The sequence below is a fragment of the Oratosquilla oratoria genome, chromosome 21 (assembly GCF_046742065.1).
Source record: "Oratosquilla oratoria isolate Oo_2021 chromosome 21, ASM4674206v1, whole genome shotgun sequence".
Classification (NCBI taxonomy): domain Eukaryota; kingdom Metazoa; phylum Arthropoda; class Malacostraca; order Stomatopoda; family Squillidae; genus Oratosquilla; species Oratosquilla oratoria.
Genome location: NC_134797.1, coordinates 30,491,469 through 30,503,968, shown reverse-complemented (window position 1 = coordinate 30,503,968; position 12,500 = coordinate 30,491,469). Strand labels below are relative to the sequence as shown.

The window sequence follows — 12,500 nt, the reverse complement described above, 5'->3', positions numbered from 1 at the left end:
GGAAAAATATTAGAAATGTCGTAACTGATGCCGCAGGCGTCATATTTGTCAACACCAATGTCGTCGTCGTCGTCGTCGTCGTCATTGCTTTTTGCGTCGTCACTGTTCCTTTGTTGTCGTTGGATGTTGTTCGTCGTTCTCCTCCTCGTCGTCGTCGTCGTCGTCGCGGATGTCGTCATCATTATCATGGCTGCTGTTGTCTTCGTCGTTGTCATCATTGTTGTTGTCTTCATCGTCGTTGTCGTCGTTATCGTCGATGCTGTTGTCATCATCATCATCATCATCAAAATCATTATCATCATCAAAATCATCATCATCATCATCATCATCATCATCACCACCATCAACACCACCACTACCACCACCATCACCACTACCACCAACACCACCATCACCACCATCACCATCACCACTACCACCATCACCAACACCACCATCACCACCACCACCACCATCATCACTATCAGCATCAGCATCATCAACCATGGCTACTTCTGATCGGAGTAATCTTCTACAAAATCGCCCGCATCGACCGCAATTACACAAAGCAGAACCCTAAAAACGACGGAGCCTATCTGAATATCTACTATCATGAAGAATAAAAAACATTTATATAAAAAAACAGAACCATTGTCTTCACGTGCGACATTTTACAGCAACTGTTCCATACGGCATGACGGTAATAACATTAAAGACAGAAAAATAGCGCAAGTCTTGCCAACGTGGCTGAGGCAGCATGAGGGAGAGAGGAGGAGGAGGAGGAAGAGGAGGAGGAGGAAGGGAAGAGGAGGAGGGAGAGACGCAACGACACGATAAGGGATTTGGCAATGCACCCAATCTGTGTCGAGCCCCAAGTTTCACGATGATTCTGAAGGAAAAAAAATCTCAAGATATATCTTTAAAGAGACACCGACAACAAACGAAGAATTTATCTAAAAAAAATGTAATTGTCTTTATCACACTCTGCTGTCGCATCTGGGATCGAAGTCTTTCCGGTGACGTTCTCTTCCCGAGCTGAATAGAATTGATTTACGGCAACTGTGGGACGAACGTCAAAGGCGAATCAAGACTTGTTTAAAACTTTGACGACTGTTGGGGTTTCTCTTGGTGAGATAAAACCGCCTAAGGAAAGACATAACATTCGGATATGGACACTGAAGAGATAAACTGATTTCTCTCAATTACTAGTAATATGCTATTTTATCATTTGTGTGTGTGTGTGTGTGTGTGTGTGTGTGTGTGTGTGTGTGTGTGTGGTAGGTGATATACTGTAATTTATTTTATATTTTACTTCCGTCAGTATAGACGATAAATATGAATGTGATACTGTGGAGGATCTCAAATAAATTATTCTGTGATACTACAGGTCGTGAATGGAATATTTCTGTAACACTACAAGAGGTCGAAGATTAATCACCTCACTTAAACAGCAAGAGGTCGCCTTGTTTTACAGAGATTTAACGGCTTCGCAAAGATCTTGAAGCGCTTTCCTTGCCGACATGACTTCGTAATTGTTTGAGATGAAGTGGTTTTAGCCCGTGGGAGGGAATTGTCCAACACGTGACCTCATTATAGAGACGGGGTCAAATGATTATTACTAGAAATTGGTCACGTGATTAGTCAAGAGCAATCGATGAGTCTAGGTCACACAGCAGATCGCGGTGACCTTGTGGTTCAAGGTCAGGCTTGGACGAGCTAAGGATGTTCTTTATGTGAGTATGACTCGATCGGTCAAGGTCATTTCGTGGGTCAAGGTCATTTCGTGGGTCAAGGTCATTTCGTGGGTCAAGGTCATTTCGTGGGTCAAGGTCATTTCGTGGGTCAAGGTCATTTCGTGGGTCAAGGTCATTTCGTGGGTCAAGGTCATTTCGTGGGTCAAGGTCATTTCGTGGGTCAAGGTCATTTCGTGGGTCAAGGTCATTTCGTGGGTCAAGGTCATTTCGTGGGTCAAGGTCATTTCGTGGGTCAAGGTCATTTCGTGGGTCAAGGTCATTTCGTGGGTCAAGGTCATTTCGTGGGTCAAGGTCACATCATTCGTTGCAAGGTAAAATCACACGAGCTAAGGACATCCGGTAGGTTAGCATCACTTCGTAGGTCAAGGTAACTCATTGGAATCAAGGTCATTTATTGGTTCTAAGAGTAAAGGGGAATTTATATGGTCAAACAGTTTGACAAACCCGGTTTGTCAGACAAGTGTTTGAAGTGATGTTTGACCGTGTGAATGGGGTATTTGGTCGTCAAACATGTTTGTCGAACGTGTTTGACAACCAAATACCCTATTCACACGGTCAAACCACTTCAAGCACTTGTTTGACAAACCGGGTTTGTCAAACCGTTTGGCCGTCTAAATGCCCCTTAACATAGTTTCAGTTCGGTGTAGCCATATTTAGGCTCTCTCGTGTCAATTCTAAACAACCAATTAACAGAGCAAAACAACATTTACGATGAACACTCCTTCTTCAGAGGAACAGAATCTTCTGGCGCCTGGCATAGTGCGTCTACGTGTTCAGAGGGCTAGTTGACATCTAGGAGAAATATTTTATTGAATCTTAATTCAAGGACAACTTTCTCGACGCAAAGAAAATATTAATCACTTTCCTGGTTAGGAGCAATTCCACGGGATGGTCAGGATATCCAAATTGAGCCCAGGATAGAGCGTACTATTTTTATTATTTTTGGTTGTCGTTATTGTCATTACTACTACTGTATTATCATTATCATAATTATTATTGTTATCATTATTATTAATTATTGTTATTATTACTATTATTATTATTATCATTATTATTATTATCATTATTATTATCATTATTATCATCATTATTATCATCATTATCATCAGCATTATTATCATCATTATTATCATCATTATTATTTATCATTATGTGGCCTATCAACTGGCGGAAGACTGCTCCGAGGTAACCCCCTGAGTAAGAGCAAATACCGACTGATTATATTCTTCGAAGGCATTGTCCGGAGGCAAGAATCGAACTAGTGCCCATTAAAGCTCAGGTCTAGATCAACACCTTTGCTCGCTGTGAAAACCCATAGCTGAATAAAATAATTTGTAATGTTTGTCATTAGTATGAAGAAGATATTCTTTTGTTTGTCATCCACCTAAGTCAGGGGTTCCGAATCTATGGTCCGTGGATAAACAGAGATCCATAAGTGGTCACCTCCCTAGATTCGCGGTTCTACAAGTAAGCATGTGGTCCGTGGATAAACAGAGATCCATAAGTGGTCACCTCCCTAGATTCGCGGTTCTACAAGTAAGCATGTGGTCCGTGGATAAACAGAGATCCATAAGTGGTCACCTCCCTAGATTCGCGGTTCTAGCATGTGGTCCGTGGATGAACAGAGATCCATAAGTGATCACCTCCCTAGATTAGCGGTTCTAAACATGTGGTCCGTGGATAAACAGAGATCCATAAGTGGTCACCTCCCTAGATTCGCGGTTCTAGCATGTGGTCCGTGGATGAACAGAGATCCATAAGTGGTCACCTCCCTAGATTCGCGGTTCTACGATTAAGCACGTGGTCCGTGGATAAACAGAGATCCATAAATGGTCACCTGCCTAGATTCGCGGTTCTAGCATGTGGTCCGTGGATGAACAGAGATCCATAAGTGGTCACCTCCCTAGATTAGCGGTTCTAAACATGTGATCCTAAGGACCCAAAGAGTTTCACAGGTGGAGCCACAAACAGAAAACTAGTGGTGCTTGGTGGGTGCTGAACAGTTTTATTTAGTGTTGAAGTGATCTTAAGGAGGATTAAGAACAGCAGTACATAAGTATGGGAGATATGAGAAAACATGTTGAGAACTCTTGCCCTACATGATCTTGACACAGTACGAACGTCGAAGTCACGGGAAACAGTCGAAAAAATGGAAGAAAAAGAAGAAGAAGAAAAATAAGAATAAGAATAAGAAAAAGAAGAAGAGAATGAAGAAGAAGAAGAAGAAGAAGAAGAAGAAGAAGAAGAAGAAGAAGAAGAAGAAGAAGAAGAAGAAGAAGAAGAAGAAGAAGAAGAAGAAGAAGAAGAAGAAGAAGAAGAAGAAGAAGAAGAAAAAGAAGAAGAAGAAGAAGAAGAAGAAGAAGAAGAAGAAGAAGAAGAAGAAAAATAAGAATAAGAATAAGAAAAAGAAGAAGAGAATGAAGAAGAAGAAGAAGAAGAAGAAGAAGAAGAAGAAAGGATTCCATCCTACATAGCTGCGACTCTCATAAGATGTTTATGTATCACGCAACAATCGTTTCCCAGGAATATGAGCGGACGAAAAGCCTGAAAGCTTCGTTCACGGGTAACTAGATTATTTCGGGTCACTTGACAGGAGGCCGGGGCTGGGTTCGACAGGCGAGGCTTAGAGAACCTCAGGCAGCCAAGAGGGTTGTCATTTTTCAACCGCCTAATCTCTAAAAAATTGCTCGATAAAACCGACCTGACAAAGGCTTCCGGGAATGGGAAAAAGAGAAAACAGGTAATCAATATCTGACCCAGTTTTCTTGGGCCAATGCAGGTCTTCCTGAAGAAGAATCTTGCAAGGCCGAAATGTTGTTAGGGGCTTTCGAATTAGAAAAAAAAAAAATCGAATTTAGGATTTGAGCGATCTCAAGCCGATGTTGCTATATACAGAGTGACCCAAAAGTTACCCAAACATTATTGATTTATTCATATTTATCTTAGATAAAAATTACCTCACTCAAACATTATCTATTCATTATTATCTCAGGTGAATTTTACCTTACCTAAACATTACGTATTTACTTTCATTCTAGCGATATTCTATTGTAATCTACTGAATACTTACTAATGTTTGGGTATGGTAGCTTTTGGGCTTCCCTGTATAATTATTTATTCAGACTACTGTTGGACGACTTTATTCAGACGAAGGAAGATTTCCACTCCTCAGAGGACAATATCCTATCTTAACCCGTTCGTAAATGTCGCCGGTTTATACACACATACACACACACACACACACACACACACACACACACACACACACACACACACACACACACACACACATACGCGCACACACACACGTACGCTCTCTCTCTGTTTTCTTCCTCTGATCTTTTCATGCTCAATCTTCTTTGGTACAAGATAGTTATTCGATTTCCAATAATGAATTCTACGATTATAGAATTCCTGAAAAAATAAAATTGTCCATACACGAAATGAGGAGAATGAAGAGATAGCCTTTCCTGGCTGTCACCAGACGATGTTATTCAGGTGAGGGGAGACCTCTGCCGCCTATGAAGGTTTCAGAAGCGAGACCCTTGTAAGAGGATTGTCCTAATTCCCCCTCGGCCGTGGAGGTCGCGTGATCTTAACCACTGACAAAATTGTCAAGCCTTAGAGTGAACAGAAATATCCATTTCATCGGAATCCTGTGGGTCGGAACGTTGAAACGTTACAATTCTCTTTACTCCTCGTGTTTCTTCTGTCACTTTTTCTAGAATGGGATGGGATGAAACGTTAGGGAGGAATGGGTGGTAGTGGTTTTGTATGCCTTTGTTTTTGTTTTTGTTTTTTTGGCTACCCCCCTTGTAAAGGGGAAAAAGCCTTTGGTATATGTATGTATTTTTGTTTAGAGAAAAGGTCATCAGAGGAACAAAAAATGTATCGGAGAGGCAGATTATGCATCGAGTTCTCTGGGTTTTGTCCTGAGGAAGAGGGTTACAGCATCTAGAGTGAAAAGAAAGAATGGGAGTTCTGATTATCTATTCATTCTCCTCATGTCATATTTGAACATCTTCATTTTTCAGGAACTCTATGATCGCATTATTCATGATTGGAAATCTAATAACTATCTTGTACCAAGGAAGGCTGAACACAAAAAAATCAGAGGAAGAAAACAGAAAGAGAGAGAGAGCGTGTGTGTGTGTGTGTGTGTGTGTGTGTGTGTGTGTGTGTGTGTGTGTGTGTGTGTGTGTGAGAGAGAGAGAGAGGGGGGGAGACGAGGAGAGAGAGGGGAGGATAAGGAGAGAGAGAGGTGGAGGAAAGAAGAAAAAAAGAAAAAAGAAAAAGAAGCAAATGAGTATATGGCCGAAGTGGAACCTATGAAACACACGTGGAATACATCTACAACATCTATTGATTTGTTAGAGAAAACGAAAGACGAGAAAAGAGAAAGACAAATAGAACAACAAATATACCTCTGTACGGAAAAGGTACAATAAAGATAAGTTTCCGACGAGTTCATCAGAAAGAAGAGAAAGGCAAAACTGGTGATAGCATTGAAATCTCCCAAAATATAAGATTCAGAGAAAGATTAAAACATATTCCATTTTGGGAATTAATCGAAGTCCTGTACATAGCCATATGCATACATAAGTGGTGCAAGTATGTCTGTGTACAAAATTGTTCATAAAGTTCCTGATATATTTATATATATTCGTTAAGATGCTCACGGAATGAATTTAATTAGAATATCTTTAAAATTCAGATGTGAGATTTCTTGAGATCGTAACATTCTCATTATCTAACATTTCAGAATTCGAGGCAAACCTGAAGCAGATCTTATCGTTCAATGCGTCTGTCAACATGTACATGTTCATCGGTGGCACCAACTTTGGCTTCATGGCCGGGGCGAACACCATGGATGTGTTCCCACATTACGCACCAGATGTCTCTTCGTACGGTAAGTAACCTTGATATATATGTACAGTCAACGTACGAGGCTCGTATATGCCCTACAAACCATCACTGGTATACACACACACACACACACACACACACACACACACACCGACTCGGTGGAGCGGTTGGTAGATTCCCAGACTGTCAGTACGGCGGTACTGGCGGTACAGGGTTCGAATCCTGCCCTGGGCTGAAATCATTTCAGTATCTCTGGGCTTTGAGTCGTTACTCCAACTCTCGTGGGCGGGGAGTTGGGGGTGTGTGTGCGTGTAAGGTCATAGCATTACCCATAGATCGGTCATACGAGCTCTGAGCTCTCTTCTGGGAGGGAAATAGCTGTCGATCACAAGTCCAACACGTGATCCAAAGACCAAGGTGAATCACACACACACACACACACACACACACACACACACACACACACACACACACACACACACACACACACACACACACACACACACACACACACACACACACACACACACACACACACACACACACACACACACACACGCACACACACCATAGGTCCTTTCACACTTACAAGAGAGGCGACCGAATCAAAGAGTCTCACTTCATACACATTACTAATAACAAATCGAAAAAAAATCTAAACAGCTGGACTCAACTTTGTCGACTTAAGGTTTCCCCTTTGCAAATGAATGAAATCGTCTGGAGTTAGCCAGAACCAAATTTGTAAAGGCTGTCACCAGACTGAAGGGGTTAAGTTTTGGCTGTAGAATGGAAATGAAGTGGACGAAAGGGATTTAGTGACTGAATGTACTCTCTGCACTGGAAGCCATCTCTCGTTTCACCCAACGTGTCTAGACATGATTTCGTTGCATTAGGTCTCATTTTCGGAGTCATAAAACCTCTGTATTTGAATGTAGTAACCAAAGCCATTGTTGTCCACGTGCGGAAAGACTGTACCATACTGGTTGGCTCTCTATACTTTATTCTGGCTGTCGCCTGGCTCTTCAATTCGTCCGTGCTTGTGACCCCATATACAAGAAAAGACATACATTCGTGAACACCAAATATATTAGTATTTGCTGAATAATTTTTTTTACCCGACTTTGACGAATATGTCGTTAGGAAAATAAAGTATTTGGTAATTTCTATTTCTACATTAGTGGTAAGTGGTAGTGTGGTAGCTCAGTGGCTACCGTGTCTAACTCGTGAGCAGGTGGTCCTGAGTTCAATTCTCGGGGCCCGCTGCGTGCTTCTTGAGTTGCGGCCCAGACATCACCTCCCCCACCCTCAAAAAAGAAAAAAAAAAAAAAAGGCTTGCCGCAACAGGGCTTGTCCTAACAGGGGTTTCTCGGTTTTCACTTCGTGAGTGGAATGGTAAGGTAACAGATACAGCAATAAGCTTTTGACCCAAACAGTTTGGTGAGGAACAGGATGACCTTTCATCCACGAGGTGTCAAGATGGAAAGGGATGGTCGAATGTAATTAATTTTTTTTTTTTTTTGACGATGGGGGAAAAAAGGACTTTGATTTAGGTTTGTTTTCAGACGCTTTAATCACCGTCCAGGAATTGTCACCATGTGCCGTAATGGGTAACAATGAGCATCTAGTTATACAAACATTAGATGGGTTCCCAGGATGGGACGTTTTGGATCAAGGAATACCGTATGCTCAGGTAAATGAAGTTAGGTCCAGATCCCTATTCGTGCATTTGTCCATATTTCCCCACGTTTCCAGAAACAGTCCTCTCCTTCTTGCATATCTGATCCTCGTTCTAATCACTGCCATGATGGAACTCCGTGGGGTGCTTGGAGAGAACAGCCCCTATGTCTTGGCACCTTACGTCCCGCTCATGGCTTTCCATCCTTAAAACAGACATAATTTAGCGGCGTCCTCGACTTATCTGCCTCGTTAATCCAGATGTATTGGTGCATCATTTTATCTATGGAAATATTACCTACCAGCAAACACACACGCATCACGTACGGCTTGTTTTTTTTGTCATGAAGGAAATTAATTTTGTAACATTGGCGCAAAGAGTGATTAACCATATATCGGTTTCTGTTATTCTGTGGCGTTCAATGATTATACGTTTGGTTACGAAATTAATTTCCTTAAGTTATGATTAGATTCATGGTATTTCAATAAAACTTACGTCTCTGTGAGAGCTACTCTCCTCACTTTCCAATTGTAATAGATCTACTTTGTTGTGGAGAGAGGGATGCCAATAAACTAGATTGTTTTCATTAGAGGATAATACGTATCGAAATAAACACCTTCTGAGGACGAACCTCCGTCCTCACATGATAATACATTCCTGCCTTTAAGTCAGATCTCGCCACGAATGTAGTAAGTTAACGCATTCAATAAATTCATCTTATTGGAAAATGCTTGAAAGGAGGCTTTATGAAATTTTACGAGTGTATTACTTTTGCTCACAGATTTAGTCAAAGTATTTTCTCTTTAACATTGTTGTTGGGCGAGCAGTCCCCGTACAAGCCAGTGACTTTAGGGAAACATTATTTTCAGTTTGAAAATGCAGCGTCAGCAAAGAATCAATGTCAGAACCCTAATATAGAATTGGCTTGATACTCCTTCTTTGCCTGTTAGATCATACATTACATTACTGTTATTATCGACATTACTGTTATCACTATCATTGTCATAACCACTCATAATCATCATTATCATTCCTTTTCGAATTATGATGTGGAAAATATATGGAAGGGAACTTTTCTGTCAGAAGTTGACTTCAGTAATTATGGACGCGCCCTTGCGATTTCCTGTGGGCGGCTAAGGCGAAGTTGGCAAAGAAATATTGGAGTTTAAAAAAGCTAATGGAAAACCAGTCTTCCCAGTAGGAAGCGTACATCTATAAGAATAAGGAGTTCTTAATCATCTGAATTAAATCTTTGACTACAAATAGATCGAAATCGATAAATCAACTTCTCAACTCAATGAATGAGGATTTGATATTCTTTAAAGTCTGTTTTTTTTTCTCATTGTATCTTATGTCAGACACTTTCATTAAGCTTGGGAGAAAACCTGGTTTGTATGTATATTACAAAAAATTAAATAAGAATAAATTTAAATAGAAAATCAAATTAAAGAAAAATAAAATATATAAAGTAAAATTAAAAGATAAGATGAAATAAGATAAAATAGATAAAATAAAATAAAATAAAATAAAACAGAATAGCATAAAATAAAATGAAATAAGATAATTAAATCTGAACGAAAAGGAAGCAGAGCAAGGTAAGGTAAAATCAAATAAGATTAGAATATAAAATGGCAGTCAACGACTGGCCTGTTCAATACATTTACCTGTCCTATCAGTTTTCTCTATATAATCTATCATTTTCTTTCCTCTGATCTCTGCCTTTTATTGATAAGATTGTTAAGTTCAGCTTTCTATTTAGCCTCTCCTGCTTTTAATCTGCACAATCCTTCTGTATATTAAGTCAAATGTCACTTTGGAACATTTATTCTTTATATTTCCTACTTTGCCGATTTCCTAGTGTTGCTCAATAGATTATACATTATGCCGTGGATGGAGTCCTCGTTCCTAGAACTTCAAAATTGTTTTTGATTTCCAAGTTATCCTTCACCTTTCTTCTCCCAAAACTGGTTTAGTGTAACTGGACAAGAAGACGGCAGGCTGGGTAAGAAAGCAGACTGTAGTGGAAGATATTGTAAAGGCTTTGGTGAAAGAGAGGAAGTGGAATTGGGCAGACAGGTTATTGCGAGTGAATGATGGTGTGGTGGAGGAAGTGTGTTACTAAGTGGACGCCGCGAGACGGAAAGCGTGAAAGATGGAGTCCAGACATAAGGTGGAGGGATGAGATAGAGAAGTTTGCATAAGTGATGTGGCAGATGTAGATGCAACTAAACGGCTGATTAATTGAAATAAGATAGAGAAAATGAAATAAAAATAAAATAAGATAAAATAAAACAAAATAAAATAAAATAGAATAAAGTACAGATAAACAAACTAAGACAGGAAAAAAAACACTACATTGGGTATAGACTGAGACAAACGAACTAACAATTCTTCACCATCAGAGACGAAAATCTCAATATTCTTCTGAACAGACGAGAGGAATAGCCATGACTGTCTTTCGTACGGAAAAAAGACGTCAACATGAAAACGTCAACGAATTTCTGGACAAACTCCTCGGAAATAAACTCGCCTAGACAATTTCAATAATTGACCAACACCATCGGGATTCGAATCGTGCAGCTCATCTACGAGACTACGACGATACCACTCAGGTAACGGTATCGTCGTAGCCTTACGAGTAATTCCTAATACACAATTCACCTCCCCAATTAAGCATTGAAGTCGCTGATTACCAATGTGTATTGATTTTTTCTTTATCCATTGCCTAACTACATCATCATAAGACTCAGTTTCATCGTCTCAAGTCTGAGAAATTGGTGTAAAAACCTAAATTATCTTAGTGTACCTTTTATAGATCCTCATCCCAATCAAGGTTACTCTATGTAATACACTACTTAATCTCACTACGGTCGAATACCAGAAAGGTAGTAAAAACATAGTTGTAGTAACGTTACTTAAGTCGAGTTTGAGTTTGATCTAGTGTTCTGTTTGGGTTAAACTAAAGCAATTCTTTGAATTGCGTCACCAGTATGAGGAAATGGGTTTATTTTTATTAACAAGAACGAAATTTCTAGAGAAAATGAGTGCTGGAATACTTAGGGAGGACGAGAGAAAGGATGAAAAAGGAGGAGGAAGAGTGTAAACAAACTTATACATGCACACGCACACATACACACACACACGCGCGCGATCTAAATATTGACAAAGTAGTGCTAAATAAGACAAAATGTAGCTGTCTGTCTTCGAGAAGGTTTTCTGAAGTAATACATAGGAATTGCTTGCTTCTAAGGACGGACAAAGCAAAGCTTTGGTCTTGAGCATTAATCCGTGCGTGTTGAGTTCGTTTGGTCCACACGATTTTTTTTTTTTTTTTTTTGCGAACTGCGCAAACTTAGTCAATCGATAAAAAAGTCGGCCGCATAAAATTGAAATCGCTCGATTTTTAGTCACAGAAAAGGTTCCTCTTCTCAGGCGAATGAAAAGGAAAACATTCGTATTATAGTGACAAAAATGATCTAGTGTGTCAACAGTGTGGATCGAGATGCGTTCTGAACATTGCAATATTACGGGACGATTCTTTTTTTTTTTTTTTTTAACCTGAAGGAGGCCATTTTTATTTTCACTCAAAGAACCGAACCGTGTGATAGTAAAATAGGCTTGAAGGATAGTTTTGCTAGAAAAAAAAAAAAAAAAAAAAAAAAAAAAAAAAAAAAAAAAAAAAGAAAGAAAAGCCAAATATCCACAGGGAAAGTTCGTATAGGTTCGCATATGATCTCCATTTTTGTTTCCTACAATTTTTTTTCTACATAGTTTATATTTCAATTCTTTCTATTGTGAAAGGCTTCTCTTAACTGAATAGAACTGCCTGGGGGGAGGCATAATGGCTCCAATACCCAGCGCTTCTATCCTTGGGGACACTAACGTACCGAAAAGGAGCGATCATACAAATGATAAAGGAGAGGCAATAGAAACGAAAAATAATCAGGATTCTTCTTTGAGTGATGATGAGTCTTCACTCACAAGAATTCTGCGTGACTCTGGTTCAAAGGGGTGGCACCAGAGCTCCTAGAATGTTGACTGGCAGGGTCGGCCGTGGGCGTGATGCAAGAGAGAGTTGTGGGCGTGATACAAGGGGAAGCGTGGGCGTGGGACAAGGACAACCGTCGTCAAGTTTGTAGACTGGCGGATCAAGAAAACTTTAAAACTTTTACAGGCGAATGCGATGTAAATTTTCTCTTTAAAAGAGAAAGAGATATAAAGATATA

General features: G+C 39.9%; 1 protein-coding gene across 2 annotated transcripts in view; it reads left to right on the top strand.

The window, feature by feature from the left end:
- The window catches only part of LOC143036820 (beta-galactosidase-1-like protein 2), a 201,591-nt gene that overhangs the window by 166,480 nt on the left and 22,611 nt on the right, over positions 1-12,500 (top strand). For both annotated transcript variants that reach the window (XM_076204615.1, XM_076204614.1), the window contains one exon: positions 6,496-6,642. In XM_076204615.1, the coding sequence (XP_076060730.1) occupies positions 6,496-6,642 (147 nt within the window). The remainder of the gene's footprint in view (positions 1-6,495; positions 6,643-12,500) is intronic.